The sequence below is a fragment of the Adelges cooleyi genome, unplaced genomic scaffold (genome assembly GCF_023614345.1).
Source record: "Adelges cooleyi isolate 19-005CV unplaced genomic scaffold, UGA_ACOO_1.1 ACOO_flye_CR_arks_rails_tigmint_CR_PRNA_1, whole genome shotgun sequence".
NCBI classification, from domain to species: Eukaryota; Metazoa; Arthropoda; class Insecta; order Hemiptera; family Adelgidae; genus Adelges; species Adelges cooleyi.
In genome coordinates, this window is record NW_026095751.1 from 2281606 (window position 1) to 2300486 (window position 18881).

General features: G+C 35.0%; 1 protein-coding gene across 2 annotated transcripts in view; it reads left to right on the forward strand.

Annotated features, from left to right (window-relative positions):
* LOC126836412 (gamma-aminobutyric acid type B receptor subunit 2) overlaps nucleotides 1-17168 on the forward strand; it is a 169079-nt gene extending 151911 nt beyond the window's left edge. For both annotated transcript variants that reach the window (XM_050569782.1, XM_050569773.1), the window contains 7 exons: nucleotides 8951-9061; nucleotides 9196-9420; nucleotides 12039-12264; nucleotides 12457-12559; nucleotides 12724-12832; nucleotides 13585-13798; nucleotides 15488-17168. In XM_050569782.1, the coding sequence (XP_050425739.1) occupies nucleotides 8951-9061; nucleotides 9196-9420; nucleotides 12039-12264; nucleotides 12457-12559; nucleotides 12724-12832; nucleotides 13585-13798; nucleotides 15488-15921 (1422 nt within the window). In that variant the 3' untranslated portion in view covers nucleotides 15922-17168. The remainder of the gene's footprint in view (nucleotides 1-8950; nucleotides 9062-9195; nucleotides 9421-12038; nucleotides 12265-12456; nucleotides 12560-12723; nucleotides 12833-13584; nucleotides 13799-15487) is intronic.
* Nucleotides 17169-18881: the final 1713 nt, after the last annotated feature.

An 18881-nucleotide genomic window follows, 5' to 3' on the forward strand; every position in this document is an offset into this window, starting at 1 on the left:
ATATTACAATTAACATTTATATTGGCAAAAAACCGTCCTAAAAGAAATAATCGACAAATAAAATAATAAGCAAAAATGTATTTTCTTTTAATCACTCAATATTGCATTTGAACAATGATTTATTTGTGTCCTAGAACTTATTCGTCTTTCGTGTGATTGACAAACAGCGAAGTATAATCAAACTCTAATGCATATTGTAGTGTTCTATCTCTGTTGTTTTATGGTGTATCTATAGTATCTCTAGTTGATTTTTTCATAATATGCTCTCTTACATTTGTGATTTTGTTTTTTTCTTCAGTAGAACGGAAATAATTGTATACGACATTTGTATAGTCTAAAAACAAACAATCATTAATGTTAAATTACAAAATGAACACTTTGTAAAGTAAATAAATATGAATGTTTATTGAAGAAGAATAAAAACGTTAAATTGAAATTAGTATGATTTATAGTTTAAATAATAATAGCAGGTATAATTTGGCTTAGCGAAATACTTACTATCGGTAAGCTGTATATTAGTTAAGTTTAAACATTGAAGTTAACACTGATTGATAAATAAAAACAATGTCAAATTAAAAAAACGGACACTTTATAGAGTAAATAAAATAAAGTTTTTGGAGTACAGTAACTGAGATCTTTGCAGTTATCTTTGCATTTCGCGAAATTGTGAAGAATATAGTTGCTTAACAGCCAAAAAAAAAATACCCCGTTAAGATTGTATAACGGTCGGGGAAGTATACATACACATGAATGTTTGATACATACACTTGCAAATATCTTTAAATCGACGTTTTTCAATGGTGTTATCAGTATCGTCTTCATATTGGCACTATTCATAGTCATAGCCAACAACAGTAACTTTCTATAAGATAACTCTTGATCTAACCAATTACAGCTGTACAGTGAGAAATTCATCGAGTTCACCTGTAACCAAACAAGGTATTTTATGCCATATTATGATTAAAATATACAAGACAGTTGTATTTTTAAACATCGAGATGCACATAGTAGGCAGAACATAATATTATAAACAGCAAAATATGTTACTATATTATATATTCGAGATTTAGATTTCTTTCGGACGCAAAATGATTAATTATACATTTATTACGTGTACAGGCAAAAAGTGTAGAATAAATACAAATTCACGCCGATACGGGATACCTCGTGGTCGACAAGTCCGCAAAACTTAGTCAAAACGAACAACCGTATTACGCTGAACATCATGGTACTTAAATATTTCATCGACGTTACACACATAATCGGCATTCCGCTAAAATAACGCTGTAATAATAAAGTATTTATTAAATACCAGAATGCTTACTCGAAGATAACAATAATAACTAATGTATTACCGTCATGTAGGCATAGGTCGCACAAACTAGTACACAAGCAGAGAGTCCAATCTGCGCTGCTATTATTGGCCGAATAGTACGAAAAAAGTCTCTCATTACTCTACAAAAAAACATCCGGACAGTAGAGAATAAATTTAATTTGAAACCGCGTAATGCAAATTGTAACGATATCTATCTGTTATTCGAAGGAAAAAAAATCATAGTAAATTAACTCACGATATTACTTTCGTGTGGTCCAAAATGATTACTCTCAGTTCTTCTATTAATGTTACCGATTGGTCTAAAATACAAGTTCATAAACCAAAATTATAAATTTAGGAAGTGTACAAAAAAAAAAAAAACTGTCTGAGTAAATGTAGAGGTGATGGACACATACTTTCGATAATTTCGTATCCCAAAAGTTCGTACGCCGTAGCGATTGTTTTCAGGTGTGCTACAACTGACCAACAGAAAATGACGATTAATGCGTCGAATAGTATATATCCAATAATACATTGCGTTAATATAATGGCTTCAATGATGTAAATTGTTGGGTAAAATCTATTATATAATTTAACGTTTAACGGGTATAGTAAAATGTTAAGGACGTTGTTCCGGTATGTCACCAAGTCGCCGTCTGAATTTTTGACTGTATAATCAGCGATGAATACAGGGTTGGCCAACCACATTAGTAGTATTAAAAATAATGCTGTTGACTGTATGTTTGTGATTATCACGGTCTTTCTTTTGTAATATTTCGCCATGTCCGTTTTATAATAGTTGTAAGCTAAGAAATCGTTTCGCATCATGTCGAAACATTTCCAAATGACTTCGGATTTCTGGCTGACTAGAATAACGTTTAGCAACGTACAACAGCCACCTACTGATAGCATCCAACAGTTTAGCCACTGGTTAAAGTCGTTCATCCAGGTAAATAGACCGGTCACGCAGAAAATCAAAAATGTCACGTTACACGTTGTGGCTATAATGTGAGCCAATTGATAAACATTGTAACCCAAAAACGTATTTGAACCTTCAGTTTTAACTGGATTTAGCACTTGATATAGACCGGTCAGTTTTAGCAACCTAACGTTAGTGATAAACGATTTGTTATCGTTCTGATGATTTGCCATTTCTCGATTTCTTTTTAATCTAAACAAAAACAAATCGTATTTTGTTTTAGAGTTCAATATTCGAAATTAATACTTTATATTTAAATTAATGCGGTTGTTTCTCACCTAATTCTCCTGACTTTCTCCTGCTAACACTATGTCAGACACCCATACTGATTCATCGATATTGTAGTCTCACTCCGTTATCTCTGTTCTATAACCTTTATACTATATGACTCATCGGTTATATACCTCTATAATTTCCACACTCCTGTGCATATCCCTTGCCCTTATATATTGGTACCAGAATACTTTTCCTTCGCATATCCGCCATTTTACCATCAAAAAACCCCTTGTTAAATAAACTTGTTCACCACCCTTTACCTAAGTTGCTAACACCTGCCTTATCTCTACTGGTAACCCATCAGGTCCTACCACTTACTTCATTTTCATATTTCTAACCGCACTTTACACAGCGGGAAAATAGAAATGTAAAGAATTTAATTAGATTATGGTCTTTTTCCATTACAAAATAACAGTATATTAGATAGTGTAATAGATAAAAATTAAAATGCACTATTAATTATAGAAACAAATACATAATTTTTATCATCTAAAAACTTTTGCGTACGTTTTTATCTATATTTATAAATTACTATGCTTTATATATACTAAGCAAATAAAATATTGATTTTTTAATGTTAGTGCTAAAAATGTATATAAATACATACATTTATTTCGTTTGAAAATTACAATGAAAATTACAAAGATATTACATATCTTGTTTTTAATTTAAAATTATAACAATGTTTAAACTAATTCCTATAACGTACGATGTCTTAAAACTGCTGTGACAGGGATTGAAAAAATACCAGCAAAATTAATATTATTTTAAAACCAATAACTTAAGTGAGCTCTACATCAAAGCGGTAATTATTATATTAACAGTAATTGGTAATATAATTTTAAAAATCAACATTAGGTTAAGACAATTTTTATTTTATATTACCCGAAATAATACTTCACGTGTTTCTCGCTTTACAATTCAATTGACTTCCGGTTTGATGAACTTGTAATAATTTTATACTTCTGTTTATAACATAACAGCAAATGGAACTATAAAATGTAGGTATTATTATACTGCAACGACGTAAGTTCTTGTTTGTACTGCAGTGGAGCTTCTAATATAGGAACGTCGATACCATATTAGAGAGCCATCGTAAAATATTATATTCGTTTTAAAAAAATTTAGGACACAAGTCCAGGGTTAATTACAGGTTTGCAGTATTATTGATATTTTTTACGCCATTTTAATAACCACATTTGTAAAAAAGACATATCATTAGGTTCTGCATCGATGAATTTACACGATACGTGTTACTAATAACACACAACGAACCCTAATAATTTTATAATTATATTCTCAAATGCATTTAATTAGGAGTTTGGTATTTTTCCATAATAAAACAAGAGTACATTAGATAGTGTAATAGATAAATTTAATAATAAGCAAAAATGCGATGATTTACCGTAAAACAGACAGGTTCTCTTTAAGATGAAAATGTTTTTTTTTTTTTAATTTTTAACGCAAATGACCTCTAAACAACCGGACAATTTTCAATAACCTATATGTGCTAACAACATAAAACAGTGCACTCAATATGCAAAATGTTACAATAACATCTATTTATTTAACCAATGTATCTAGAAATTAATTTATAACAAAATAGTGAACAAAAAATTAAAATCTTAATGCTATTTTATTAAAATTTGCAGTTATGATATGACGTACAAATGGGTTATTCTAACAATATTGTATTACATATATTATAATAGTTACCGAATAGTGCCAATTTATTTTATAAGTAGTCGAAATCCGACGAAATGGGCTGAACATTTTCGAGCCTCACCATTTGGTTTTCCAATTGGATTTCTTTAATATATTCTATCAGTAACTGAATGAGACTGAAGTCGACTTCGATAAACACCGTACTGAGATAAAACAAAAAAACTCTAGCGTTTTCCAAACTGTTGTACTCGATCGGTACACGGCTAGTTGTAACGCTTTCCAAACGTACCATAACACTTCTCAACGAAGTTTCATAGGGTATCTGAAATTCTTTATTGTCCACATCGAATGGTTTTAAGGTGCTCTTACACCCCAGAGGCAGGCAAAGCGCATGCGCTATCACTAATACATAGCTAAGCACACTGTCAATTTTCTGTGTTCCGTTGCAGAGATTACTGAAAGAAGTAAGCAAGCCCCTGACGTGTAAGTCGTCGGTCAATTTCAACAGTCCACCAAATTCTTGTACTAAGACATGCCATTCTTGCGCGTAATGCACATAGTATTCCGGATAGTCTGCATAGTGTTGTAGATACGCCAAGTGTTTTAGCGTCAGCCGGAACATGATGATTTTCAGAAACGAAAACGTCAACTCGTAGTAAGATTTTATACTTACAAGGTTGTCGGTTTCCCAGTCCAGTGTGCGCGCTTTAAACAGTGCATTTTCCATTAGGTCGGTCATGTTGGACCAGCCCACTTGCACGTTGAACACGGTCATTAAATCTCTAATGACACTTGCTCTCGAACCCAAGCTGTTTAAGAAAAGTTTTCTTGATTTCAAAGACTTCATGGCTTCCTCGGCAAACTGTGCGTCGTGCCCCGTCGCACATTCTTTGTTTTTGTACAGCAGCGTTTCGGCCGTGTGATTGATATCGATTAGCATAAGTAACAGCTCTTCTTGCGTCGGTTTATCAGGAATCGATTGTATCAAACCATCGAAGTTATCGTAGGCGTTATCTTTGCGGCATCGGGTCAGGTCTTTGCGCAGTTTTTCAACGACGTACTTGTGTGTAGCCACAATTTTCCGATAGTCTCCCGATAATCTACCTACTCTGTCTAAATCGTAGGACACGGTAGGTAACATATTAATGTACAATATCACTAGCCACAACGATCCCACACGCTTTTCGTTTAGACTGTACAGCGAAGCAATTTGTTGTTTAACAGTGAAACTGTAATTACTTATGTAGCCGGACATCGGTTCTATTGGCATATTGTACTCGGGTCCAATTAAAATCTGAACTATCCGCATGTATGTCAACGCACTGAAGAGGAATGCGCATTTCAAATCTTTATGGAGACAATCTTTTGTGATGTATTCTTTTGTGTCATACACGTAACCGGTTTCCAAGAATCGCACCGATTGACAAAACGACAGCACCAAGCCCAAAATGATTTCCTTCTGGCAGCTCACCATATTTCTGCAAAATAAAATTATTGCAACTATTCACTGCACATATTTTAATCATATGTTAATGTATTGGTTTTCCGAAAATTTTCCCGTTAAACGGTTTACAATAAACGTACGTGTAGTGTGTGGCATTACTTTTGAGAAACAATTGTTTTTTTTTTTGGTATTTGTTTGGACTACATTTATTTTTATTTTAACAATATGCGAATGTTACCTACGGCGAAGCATAAATATAACGTATTTGTTAGGCTTCTTCGTTGTTGTTTTTCTAAGCTTAGTCAAATTTTATACCATTGCGTTTTTTGTTAAATTACATAGAATTTGTAAAAAACATAATATGCAATATGTTTTTAAGTTGATCAACCCAACTGTTTTTTTTGCTGGCAAAATATTATTACACACCTGTATTATTATCAAGTCGTTTTCCAACGAGCATTTAATATTGCTTTGCGTTTCGAGAGCTACAAAATAATTTATCATTTGTGAACGTCTTTAGCCCGTACCTATATAGCATTAATCACTCGCCGTGTGACACGTTTCACCGTCCGTCAAACACAATAGCATTCAAATCCTCCCTTATAAGTTATACCACACCAGTTATGTAATTTACACAAAATATGTGCTACTTGGCGATGACGACAATCGGGTAATGTCTAATCATTGTCACCAACGACTATCTTGGACAGGCGTTATCTGAGGAAACAAACGGGCGTAGAGACTCTTCCAGGTATATTTTGATTGATAGTACAATGGTATCATTTGGCAATTAACTATTTCATCCAGCCACCGGTATCCAGTTTGAAACGGGATTTTCGTTTTAATTATTTTTTAAATTTTATATGTACGTTTTTTTGTACATTAAATTGGCCGAGCCAATCGATAAATAATAGCATTTTCCAGTTATTTTATTAATCCAACTATACTTTTTTTTAGTGACGTTCATTTTTGGGGAAGCAGATCATAATCCTACGGTATTACGGTGTATATAGAGAGATCCAGCGGTGCAAAGTTGATGATCATTTAAAACTTTTAGTTCTCTTGAATAACAAAACGGACTTGACCTAGTGAGAAGTTTTCCTTGACTTCCATTTGCGGAAAAAGTTTCAATTTTTTTCTTCAACACATTTCTCGGTCATATTCTGTCGAATGGCAAAAAAAAAATAAACATTTATAGGCCCGCTCTAGATCTACCTTCGGTCTAGTTTTTAGAACTTAAGCCCAAACAGTTTACCTAAAAAAAAGCGATAAAAACAAAAAGTATTTCCACACCTTCTTGGCAGAAAGGGTTTTGTGCTATTCGTTTTGTTTGTCAACATTTATCTGTTGCAGCACAGTGTCTAAAAAATATCCCATACGAATTTGGAACTCATTGGACTATTTGAAAAAAATAAGTCGCCATAGTTTTAAGTTAAAGGGTATATTTTTAAACAATTTTGAATGGGGAGGGGTACACTTTTTAAATGTTCGGCCCAATAAAGTACTTCTTAGGTATGATTTCGCTTGGTATAATTTTCTTTCCACCGAACCGCCATGTCATATTTTTTAAATTCATTATTGTACAACGCCCATATTGTTATTATTTAGTATATAATATTGTATATAACGGTATCGCGGTTTTTGTGATCTTCCGGTGTCTTAACCCTGCCTACACCAGGCCGCCGACGATTGTTTTAAAAGGCAAGTGGGCAAGTGGTAGGGGCTCTCCGATAAAACCGAAAGGTCTTTTACTCAAAAGAATAAATTATCCTGTCGTTTCTATACCAATATACCGCTTTACTGCGTTTACGTTGACGGTGCAAGCGAATATAATAGTATATTATATATTTATATATTATATCGTTTCGAGGTCATCGCTTTGGTGTGCCGTTAACCGCTAAGAAGCATGCTATAATATAATACTAAACGGAAATTATGATGAAAGATAAAAAATTCTCACAATGTCTTGTTTAAATAAACAATAATTGTTCCGTTTATTTTTAATAACGTTGTGCACAGTATAACTAAATTTAACCATTTTTTAAAATTTTTTTTGGAACAAAAAACATAATATTTAGTTTATTTTTCCTGGCACTTTATTTTTAAAAATGTTCTAGCTGTAAATAACTTAAAAAATAAAACAAAAATTGGAATTTTAAGTTTTTAGGTGTATTACACCTAATGTTGTTAGTTTATGTTCATATCCTAATAAGGACAGTGTTCAGCACAGATAGCAAACACATTATTTAGATAAGGTATAGTTTTTATTTAGGCGATTTCCGACATTAAATAAGGATAATACACAACCCTTTACAAGTATAATGCGTTAGAAGGATGTTTAAATGAACAGAATACATCAATTCCTTTTACCATGCATTCGCTTGCATTCAATTGATACGTGTACATAAATTAAACATACTATAGGTGATGTTACTTTGGTCTTGGAACGTTCTCAGAATTAACTACTGAAGCCTAATTTCAAGGAGCTCGGCTGCCTGTTATAAGAGGTGACTAAGATGCTGATTTCTACAGCATCACTTCTGTTGAGACAAACTTTCCTCGCAATTAGCGCCTAGCGCTACTAGTCGGTCCGTGGTCGTAGGGGATCCTAACCTACCCTTCGGGGTGAACCACAAAAGCCAAGGAACACCTGAAACCAGGCAAAGTTTCGGAAGCTCCTTAACAGCTTTTAATATGCTCTTCCACGTATAAAATATTCAGGAGAATCGGTGCTACTTGGAAAATACAGGGTGCCTCAAAAATAATGGTGGGGTTTCAAACGGCTGTAGGTTGTGAAGTATTGGATCTACAGCGCTCTTGTAGGGCTAGAATGGAAGAAGAAGTTGTCAAGTTTTGAATAATTGCCACAAGATGTCTCTGCCACTAGATGTTTCATAGTCGTAACTGAATTACGCTTCGAGAGCTCGATTACTTCTCTTGCGAGGACGCCATCTTAACAAACTGAACGTGGCAATCATTCGAAACTTGACAACTGCTTCTTTCATTCAAGCAACGTAGGTCCAATACTTCACAACCTACAGCCGTTTGAAACCCCATCATTCTTAACCCCGCCATTCTTTTTGGGACTCCTTGTATGTAGCGGTTGCGTGTACAGACTCCCAATAAGTTTCTGACGGGTTGTTGTAGGAATATATCGTAGAGACGGGTTTCGGTGAAGCCCTAAACGAATACCGGGCGAATTTTCGATGGAAAATATTTTAAATAAAAACCCCAATGGTCTACAATTTACATTGTTATCGTTTTGTTACAGCCTCATCCGCACAACGACGACATAGTCATAGTGCCGTGTAACGAGTATTGCCAGAGTGACCACATGACCGTGTTTCTGGCCGGTATCTACATATACAAGGGTTCGCTAATGGTGAGAGAAAACGCACTCGGTTGGCCCAATACGCCATCCATCGGGTCGACGGAAAACAATAATAATAATAATAAGCAAAACCCGACGGTCGACATTATGGTATTTTGATGTGGCGTTTTTTTTTTTTTTTTTAGGTATTCGGTGCGTTTTTGGCCTGGGAAACCCGACACGTGAGTATACCCGCCCTGAACGACTCCAAGTACGTCGGCATGAGCGTGTACAACGTGGTCCTGATGTGCGTGGCCGGAGCCGCCATATCGTTCGTCTTGAGCGATCAACAAGACGCCTCTTTCATAATCATATCGGTGTTCATACTGTTCTGTTCGACCGCCACGCTGTTCCTGGTGTTCATACCCAAAGTAAGATCTTCTTCTTAAGTCCACCTTAGTGTGACCCCTAAGTTAGGTGACCTCTCGGTTGACTTTGGCAACAATTTCTTTCCAAAATTCTCGGTTTTCTGCCGATCGAATTGGCTCTTCCAGGGGAGAGCCAGAGATGTTCTCGATCTGGTCTATTCAACGCATCGATGTTCTCTCACGGCTCCTTTTCCCTTTTATTTATCCTTCGATCATCAGCTTCTCCAGGCTCGATCCGTCCCTTCTTAAGATGTGGCCAAAGAACCTCAGGTGAGATAGTAACCCTGAAATACCTAACGGAAGGGCCAAAATCGTCGTGCAAAGGGCTTATGCTATTGGACTGGATACAATAAATGTCATGCTGCCATTTAAATGTTACACTTTCACTTTCAGCTACAGATAAGATATTAGTGATAAGAGATAATTTACAAGAGATACGTCATAAGGGATATGAGAACATATCCACGATTAAATGTTTTTTTCGTGAAGCGGAATAAATAACTAGGTTTTTTTTTTCGTTAAAAGATGAATATGTTTTAGTGCTGAGGGTCTATCTGAGGAGTTAGCTTCATCGATTTGCCCCTACCGTTTCCCGACATTGACAAGAAACAGCTGATCGCGAATGCTGATATGAGATAAGAAACAAGAGATCAGGGTGAAAATATACATCTGATAACGGCTCCTGTTAAGAGAATAGTGTTAAGAGAAAGCTGATAACGGCTCCCGACACAGCTGGTATATAAAACGACTAGATAGCCGAGTATAACTGAAGTTTGACAGTTCTTATTTTGTGATTAAGAAGGGAAAATGTTAGTAATTAAGCCGTACAATTTTTTAATGTGCTGTGAAAAATACATTGTAATAACAGATAACAAGATCTATAATACTTTATGAATATTGTATTGTAATATTATAATGTTATTTTGCTGTTATAATATAATTCTCGGCGTAATCAATTATTTCATGACAAAATCAGTATAATTTGCGCTTATTACGATGGCTGCCAAAATTTCATGGCTCTAACGGGACTTTAAACTCGAGTCGGCTACCTATTTGTTTTATATGTATGGCTCCTGATAAGAACCTAATAATAAGAAACGTCCGATAACGTCTGCCGATAAGAGAGTTTTTTCGACTCTCGTGGGCCGAATTAAAAGTGTTTAATTAGGCATTAAACACTTTTATCTGATCTAAAGTTTCACTACGCGCAGAAATCGGCCAAGTGGTTTTAAACATAGACGGTATTTGTATTGCCAAAATTAACACTCCTATTCGTATTTGAACGCGACTGATAATTAGTGTTTAATTATAATTAAGTACCAATCCACGAACGGAGTAAAAGGGTTAATGGTGGGTTTTGTTTGTCGAATTAACGTGTAGGGTCGGTACGTTTTTCGTGGAAGGGTACAATAACGAATATGTGATATGATGATAATAACGCGTTATTAGGTTTAATGTTTTTCTATGGTAGAATGTTATATACATATATAGGTTATCGGTAGAAATTATGTATAATATAGTATTCGATCAATTTATGACATTTTTCGTCGCACGCGTAGGTGGATAAGGGTTCATAAATTGATGCTTTCCTTCCAGGAACACGCCAAAATGGGCGAGGGCGGCAGCTGTTAAATAATAAATTTGTTAAGTTTTAAATTATTTTTTCCACTAAACTCCTACCGAACGATACATTTCCATAACGTTTATTGAAATAAAACATTTCAAAATAATCTATACCCACCGTATTCCGACCATTAGTCGAAATTGGTAGCATAAACAATTAACTGTTTTTGTAACTCTTCGTGTATTATTCATTAAAATGCATTCTACGAATTGAAGACTCTAAATGCGTAGCTGATACAAAAGTGGTTGCCATAAACTAACCTTCGTCACAGCAACGGTTCGTATCGTTACATTGAATCAAACCATGGTACTTTGCAGGAGAGTGATTTAAAAATTGTTAAATTCGCCCATTTTTACTACAACTTATACTTAGTATATAATATTATATAATATTATCTATTATACTTCATAGGTCGTCCAAATACAATTAATACAATTTACAAACATGATAAGTAACATACAATGTGTTTCTTTAATAAAACATATAATTTCAATGTATAATTTTTAAAATCTAATTTATTATTAGAGCTACTGTTACCATATTTTGACACGAGAAGAAATATTAGGTGCTCAGATGCCAAACCGATTAACTCCACTTTTTTTTTAATTGCCAATAATAACATGGTTGGATTACAAAAGTGTATAATTTTTCAGTGGCCAAGATAAATAACTGCATAGTTGATTTTTTTCACCACTAGAGTGCGCCAAGTGCATTGGCAGTTGTAATTACTTACATTGTTTCAAATAACTTAAACTGCCTGTCCTGAAAAATGCCATTTTACGGAGTTAACCAGTAACATCTCAAAATTTTATTTTTTGCTCATATTAGTAGATTTTGGCTCTCGACCACAGATTACTATTAAACACTGTGTGTGTGTGTGTTTTTTTTTTGTTATCCTCTGACGTCACATCACTGAGTAACGTCGGAGGAGGACCAAGACGAACCGGTTGGGTTGTGGAAGATACGACGTTTTCATTCTGGTGTGTTTTTCCCGCAGATCGTGGAGTTGAAAAGAAATCCGCAGGGATTGGACAAACGGATCCGGGCTACGTTAAGGCCGATGTCGAAGACTTACAAAGACATTTGCGATACGGAGGAACAGATCCGAGCCCAGAGGAACAAAAATCAACAGTACAGGCAACAGCTGTTGGACGTGGACCGCGAGATCGACGCAATGGTGTTGAAGCTGGACACTTACCGCGCTCTAAAGCTTTCCGAAATGAGTGAGTATTAATAGTCTACACTAGTTGTCGTATCGATGGTACCGTTGGAATATTGATACCGAATGAAAAAGCCTCCTCGATTGAAAACGTCCGCCATGGGCTGTTTTGTAAACAATAATACCATGCCACCATCGCCTCCTTTAGTAATCCGATCGAGTTTTCCTTTTGATTTCTACGTAGATGTCGTTACAGAACGGAAAGCCTTGGAAGAAAAACAGACTAAGGTGGAAGTGATTCAGGAAGAAGAACCGAACGGCATCGTGGACATGCCCGTCGAACAGCTATCGCCGGAAAAGTAAGTGTTTTTTTTTTTCAACACTAGCTTTTTTTATACATAATACCAGAGTCGCAAGACAGACTTAATCGCTACAATGCCTCACTACATTCAAACTGTTGTAATTACAATAATCTAAACTGAATTGCCATAAAGTTTACCGTTAATTGGTTTTGATTTTCCAGGAAACTGTGCCAAAGGCATGCCAGGATACCTTCGATATCCGTGGAACCTGCATTACCGCCGGCAGAAGATTCAATTAGGCCGATTTCATACACGCCATCGCCAACTCGAGTACGTTTTACAATGATATACACTGGTGCATAGAGTTAAGACTCAATTATCTTTTGTGACACAACGACGGCCGTTCGCTTTTAGCCAGACACAATATTACAATTATAATTTCTCGCTCAGAGTAACAGATCCAATATACGGTTTGTACGACAAAGCCCCAAATAGATAGTACTGTCCGGAGGAGCATTAGCAATGACAATGATGATTAATAGTTTTCTAAATTCCAAAGTTACCCTGATGATCTATTTATCCGTAAAGATTTCGCAGTACAGTTATTTCATCTTGGATTTTTGTAGTCTTGAAGTTCAGCGAATCTGCTACATGGTAATGCCACAAATTATGAAAAAAGTAATCCTGGGGAAAGAAATATTATCAAATATCACTGTAATGTTATCAGCATTTCTTACCAGTGAACGTTATTATTGTCATTAGTGTTTGTATACACTACTTTAATACAATGCTTAGTTTGGACCAGTCAAAAATCGCTACTTAAAAAATCTTTTGTCTTACAATCAAGTGCACTATACGGTTTTATCTAATCTGTGGGGTAGTAACTCTCTTTCGCTGATCCCTTGACAGCTGCCTCTTATCAATTACCACTCATGCCTCATCAGGAACCATTATCAGCTGTGTCTTATCAGCATCCGTCACTGGCTGGTTTTCTTATCGCAGACGGTTCTATCTGATTGTATTTAGTATGTAGGAATTATTCGCCTACGGACTGTTGATGGTAAATATTTTTTTTTTCGCAGTCGTGCCAAAGACGGTCCAGTACTTCTGCGACACCGGCCGTGGGGTGCACTCATCGACGACCGTCCATGCCTCAGACCAAGAGGACGTGCCAACAACCCACGTTCGTACACCAAGACGAGCTTTGGCTGACGCAGACCCAAAGGCACGCTAACCGGTCGCCACCACCAGTCGCCAGAGGTTTGCTCAACAACAACGATTCGCCGACAGACGACGGTATACAACACAGTTGGTCGCGACTTCATCCTACCACTCAATATCACACGGGGTTTAAAAGGAAATCAATTTTTTTTTCTTTTTTCTTCAAGACAATTTCATCTTAATTTTGATTGTCTTTTCCTCCCTCCCAACTTAGTTTTTTGACAGCAACTTTTGAATTTTTCATGGTGACGCATGCATTTCATTAACATTTTAAATTGAGAATAATGTACTAAAAATGTTGACTGGTCGATAACCAGTGATGAACAACCGTTTTTAAAGTTATAAGAGTTTAAAATTTAGGATAAGAGGGGAGGTGCGTGCCAATAAAAATAGTAGTACACTCCACCTTTTCTCCTGCCCTAGGTTTCAGAAACTTTAATAACTTCAAAAATAGTTATCCAAAACTGGTTATCGACCAATCAAACTCTTAAGTACATTATGGTCAGTTTAAAAAAATAATAAAATGTATGCGTTACCGTTTGAGTTTCAAATTCGCTATCAAATAAACTAAGTTAGGAAAGGGAGTAAAGCAAAAAAAGAAATAAAGTCAAGAGTATCCTCACTTTATGCAGATACATCAACGTCATCATTATGTCCTGATAATTATATAATTATTTCCTATCTATAATCTCCTTGCGATGTATGATGATAATATTTGTTGTGGCCAAACGTTTTTTAGTAGTTTTATAATATCTGGCCTTAAGGGGGCTCCATACAGACCATTTTTAACGAGTTTTGTGTAGGCAATATTTAAGACAAAATGTGCTTAAATAAATTTCGACCATTCAATAAATTTACCGGTTAATTTGTATAAGCTTCAAGGTATTATTTTTAATTTAAATCATTTTGTCTACGAGTAAAAGCCATTTTAGTCAATATAACATACATTTTTTGTTCCATCGCACAGGCTCAACCAGTGATCCGATAAGTAATATAAAAACAGGTTTGAATTTGTCATGAAATTTACTTGTAATCGGTCGACGTACTTTTTTGATATCTTATTCCTACTATGTATAAAACACGTTTGAACATTTTATACAATTTTAAAATAAAATTTAGAAAGGGTTAAATTGAAAAAAGTACCTCGACCAATCCTAAGTAAACTTCATGACAAATTCAAATCTGTTTTTAGATTGCTTATCGGATCACTGATTAGGCCTGTGCGATGGAATGAAAATTATGTGTTTTGACTAAAAAAATGGTCTGTATGGAGCCCCCTTAATCGATTTACTGGCAACGTTTATCAATAATTAACATTTCTCATAAATCGATTTCCGTGGTTCGCAGTAAGTGCCTACCTAACAAATTCATTTCACAATCTTTTTATTTATTATATATACATATATATATATAATTTTATCCTTATATATCCTAATATATCCCGCAACTTGATGTATCTGCATAAAGTGTGGATACTGTTAACTTTATTTTCAGAATTACCCTCCATAGTCCTCCTTCATGGCGTAAAGATAATGACGTCATCACTGTGACACTTAACACGTCGACATTTTCAAAATAACCCCCAGCCAAAAGACATATCCATGTTAAAGCATTTTCGAAAAAGTGAGATCCATGTGTATACAAATATTAAGAAAAATAAAAGGAAAATTCCCCTGAGATATCGAGTGGTTCACGATAAAATGTCATATACATGTTTACATTTTTTTTCGTTTGTATTTACATGTAATGTATTTACATTCGCAGAGGACGATAGCTCGTCGTCGCCGACGCCCAGCTCCATCCAGCGGTCGGTGTCCGAGAGGAGTTCGTCCCGGAACCGCGGCCCGGGACTGCGGCGTCCGTCGGCACCGCACATGCACAGCACGCCCAACGTTTACCACGGCCGCCGGCGGGAATCCGGTTCCGGCGGCGACTCGCCCGTCGATCCGGCGGCGAGCAGTTGTCGCGCCGGCTCGCCGCCGTCGCTGGGCGCCGCGGGCATGTCCCGCGTGAACACCCTGTCCGAGGGCGAGCTGCTCGACGTCGCAATACTGCCCATATTCCAGAAACTGCTGACCGAGCGGCGAGCGCACAAGTCGTCGTCCGCGTCGTCCCATCACCACCATCACCATCACCGGGCGTCCATATCGTCGTGTCCCAACATAGCGGTCAAATGTGACATCGTCGAGTACCTGTAGTCGGCGCTTGGCTGGTGCCGGTCACCGGGCGCACGTCACCCGGTGCAGGTCGTGCAATACGTAAAACCGGTCACTAAAATAACAACACTGTTGCCAACTTTGCGAAGAACGAGGTAGGATATCCTGTGTTTCTTGGCCAGGAACCTTGCGGGCAAATTACATGGTTTAGATACCATTAAGACGAAAGCAACTGAGACTTATACCCAGAGTTGCAAAAAAAGCGTTTGGAATGAGTAAAAGTCTGTAGCCGTTCAATGAGTTCCCCGTTGGCGTTCCTTCCACAAGTCTAGAGTTGGGCAATAGTTCAATAAAATATCATAACTGATTAATCGAACAAATCTTAATCATTTTCATAATAATTTTGTCGTTAATTTAATTTGTGATTTGTTTGGATAGCCACCATTAATCGAGTTATGATTATTAACTGAAAGTAAGAGTTGATGTGAGCAAACTCTTAGCGCATGGACGGCATTCGATTACTGGCCTATCAACCGATAATAATTGATAGCTGGTCTAAACATCTAAGTTTTTTTTTTTTCATTTAATTGCCCGAGGAATCCAAACCACGGCTGGGACAAAGGGGATCCATGAAAACAACCGGATCTGGTCCTGAAACGAAAATTTCTAGTTTTACAGATTATATAGTATAAGATACACTTTTTACGGGACCAAGAAACGATTTTCCAAACGCTTCGAGTATGATATGGTCCTCGTAACCGTCTACACATTTTTGTACTAGTATATTTTTTTCTACTATTATTATTGTTTTACCTATTCATAGTGATATTGTTAACTATCGTATCGTATCGTTTAGTAAAAATATGTTACAGTTATTGTTTAATAACGCCAAACGGAAAGCGAATAAAATAATATTTTCTATTGATAACAAGTTAATGTTTTATAGTTCTATATAATAGTACTATTTATTATTATGATTACATTTTTTTTTTGTCAATTAAATAAATTTAAACAATTTTTTTTGGTTTTATTTTTTATTTTTAGCCTTATATTTTTATTTTATTACCATAATAAAATTTGTATTGTATATAATGTAATGTAAATACATGTTGTTGATAAAACCTATTTAAATTGAAACCTATAAGTGTACAGATTGTTATACAGATGGGTGTTCAGAGAGAAAGAGAGAGAAAAAAAAAAGCAATCTTAGGACAATCCTCCAGAATTCCATTTATATAATTATTATAATATAATAAATAATATATATGTATCCACTGTACTCGTACTGTCTTTCTGATCATTGTCAATTTAGATTATAATTAAATTATTATTGTTTTACAGTGTGTGTGTGTATTCTTATTGCCATGACCGGTATGAATATATATTGGTAAATAGTATGAAAAAACAACGTTGGATATGGACGCTGCTAAAATCTGGTGCAAATTAAGTCAAAATTAGTGATAATAACCTTAAAGTTAAATATAATTTAGAATCTTGGTATGGCAAAAAAACTAAGTGTTTCAAAAATAGTAATTAGACAAGTCGTTTAAGGTAAACATCAATGTGTTGTTTTAGGAAAGTTGTCCAATGTTTTACCTATATTACACAAGTAATTACTATACAATTGAGTAAATAATAATGAAACCAAATTTTCTTTGAAAAATCACTGTGTTATACGTCGCTGTTTTACCTGTGTGTATCCATTTAACATCCACTACATAAAATACAAACATTTTAGGTTCTTCCTATTAAAATAATAAATCAATTCATTTATACATTTTTAGTTTTTGCGATTCACTATTTGGCTTATAAATTTAATCAAATCGACACATTTAATATTGAATAACTATAACATGTTTTAGATGATAGTTTTTTATTTATTAGGTGTACACAATTACAAATATATATATATTTTAAATTATAGTTGTAAGTACATCTAGTAGCATTATAATAAAATACATTTTGTTTAATTATTTTTAGGCACAAAATTTCAATAATTTAGCTAAGCTAAGCATAGCGGGCAATGTGTAATATACAACTCAGTTAATATCCAGAAAACTTATTAATGAACTATAACATAAATATATATATTTTTTTTAAATTTTAAGTATACATATAAAATGAATTATAAAACTGCCACACACATTTTTAAAACTATTATAACCGAAAAAAACCGGTAGCAAAGGAGATTTTTTTTGGGTCGTGGTTTTCACTCTGAGTCATCTAAAATTTGTCGAGTTCTAAAGGCAGGCGTGTCAGGTATGGGTAATGGCTCTTCCAGAGTTTTTATTTTGGCCACAAACCGCTTGCCACAGTCCCGCATATTTTTCGTGCACTCAACCTTCCCCGTCCTAATATGGGGCATATTAGTTCCCACTGTATCGGTTAGGTTTTTTTGTGCACCTGATAAATTCATACGACGATAATAAAATAACTTACCAAAATCGAAATCAATACAACCTTCATAGTGCTTGTTAACGCAACCACTCTGAAATCATTATATCATACAATTAACTAAACGTTTTTCTATAATTACAGGACATAAAGTATAACAATAATTTTTGTCTTTGCGTTTAGTCTTTGAAATTATACTATAGTATTGTACAGTGAATGATATAATATGTACAATAAAGTCAAATATACGACTACTTTTTACTAACACAAAAACATAGGTCGTATTTTATTTAAAATTCGTTGTGAAATCAGAGAATATTTTTTCATGAATTAACAATGTTTTTAATTTTTCTTTTAACATGAGTATTCTCCTTAACGAAATAGTCGATACTACTAAGATTACACCGGTGGAAACCGATTATCTATTGAAAACTCTGAAATCTCATCGCCTACAGTATACATGTAAAGAACAACTTTGTAAATTTAGAAAAACAAAAAAAAACATTCTACAAGCTGCCATTAGCTTATTGGGCAATCTGTCATTTGTAAATTAGTAACATGAACAATTTTATCTTGATAATACATAGAATAGAGTGTGAAAAAAACTG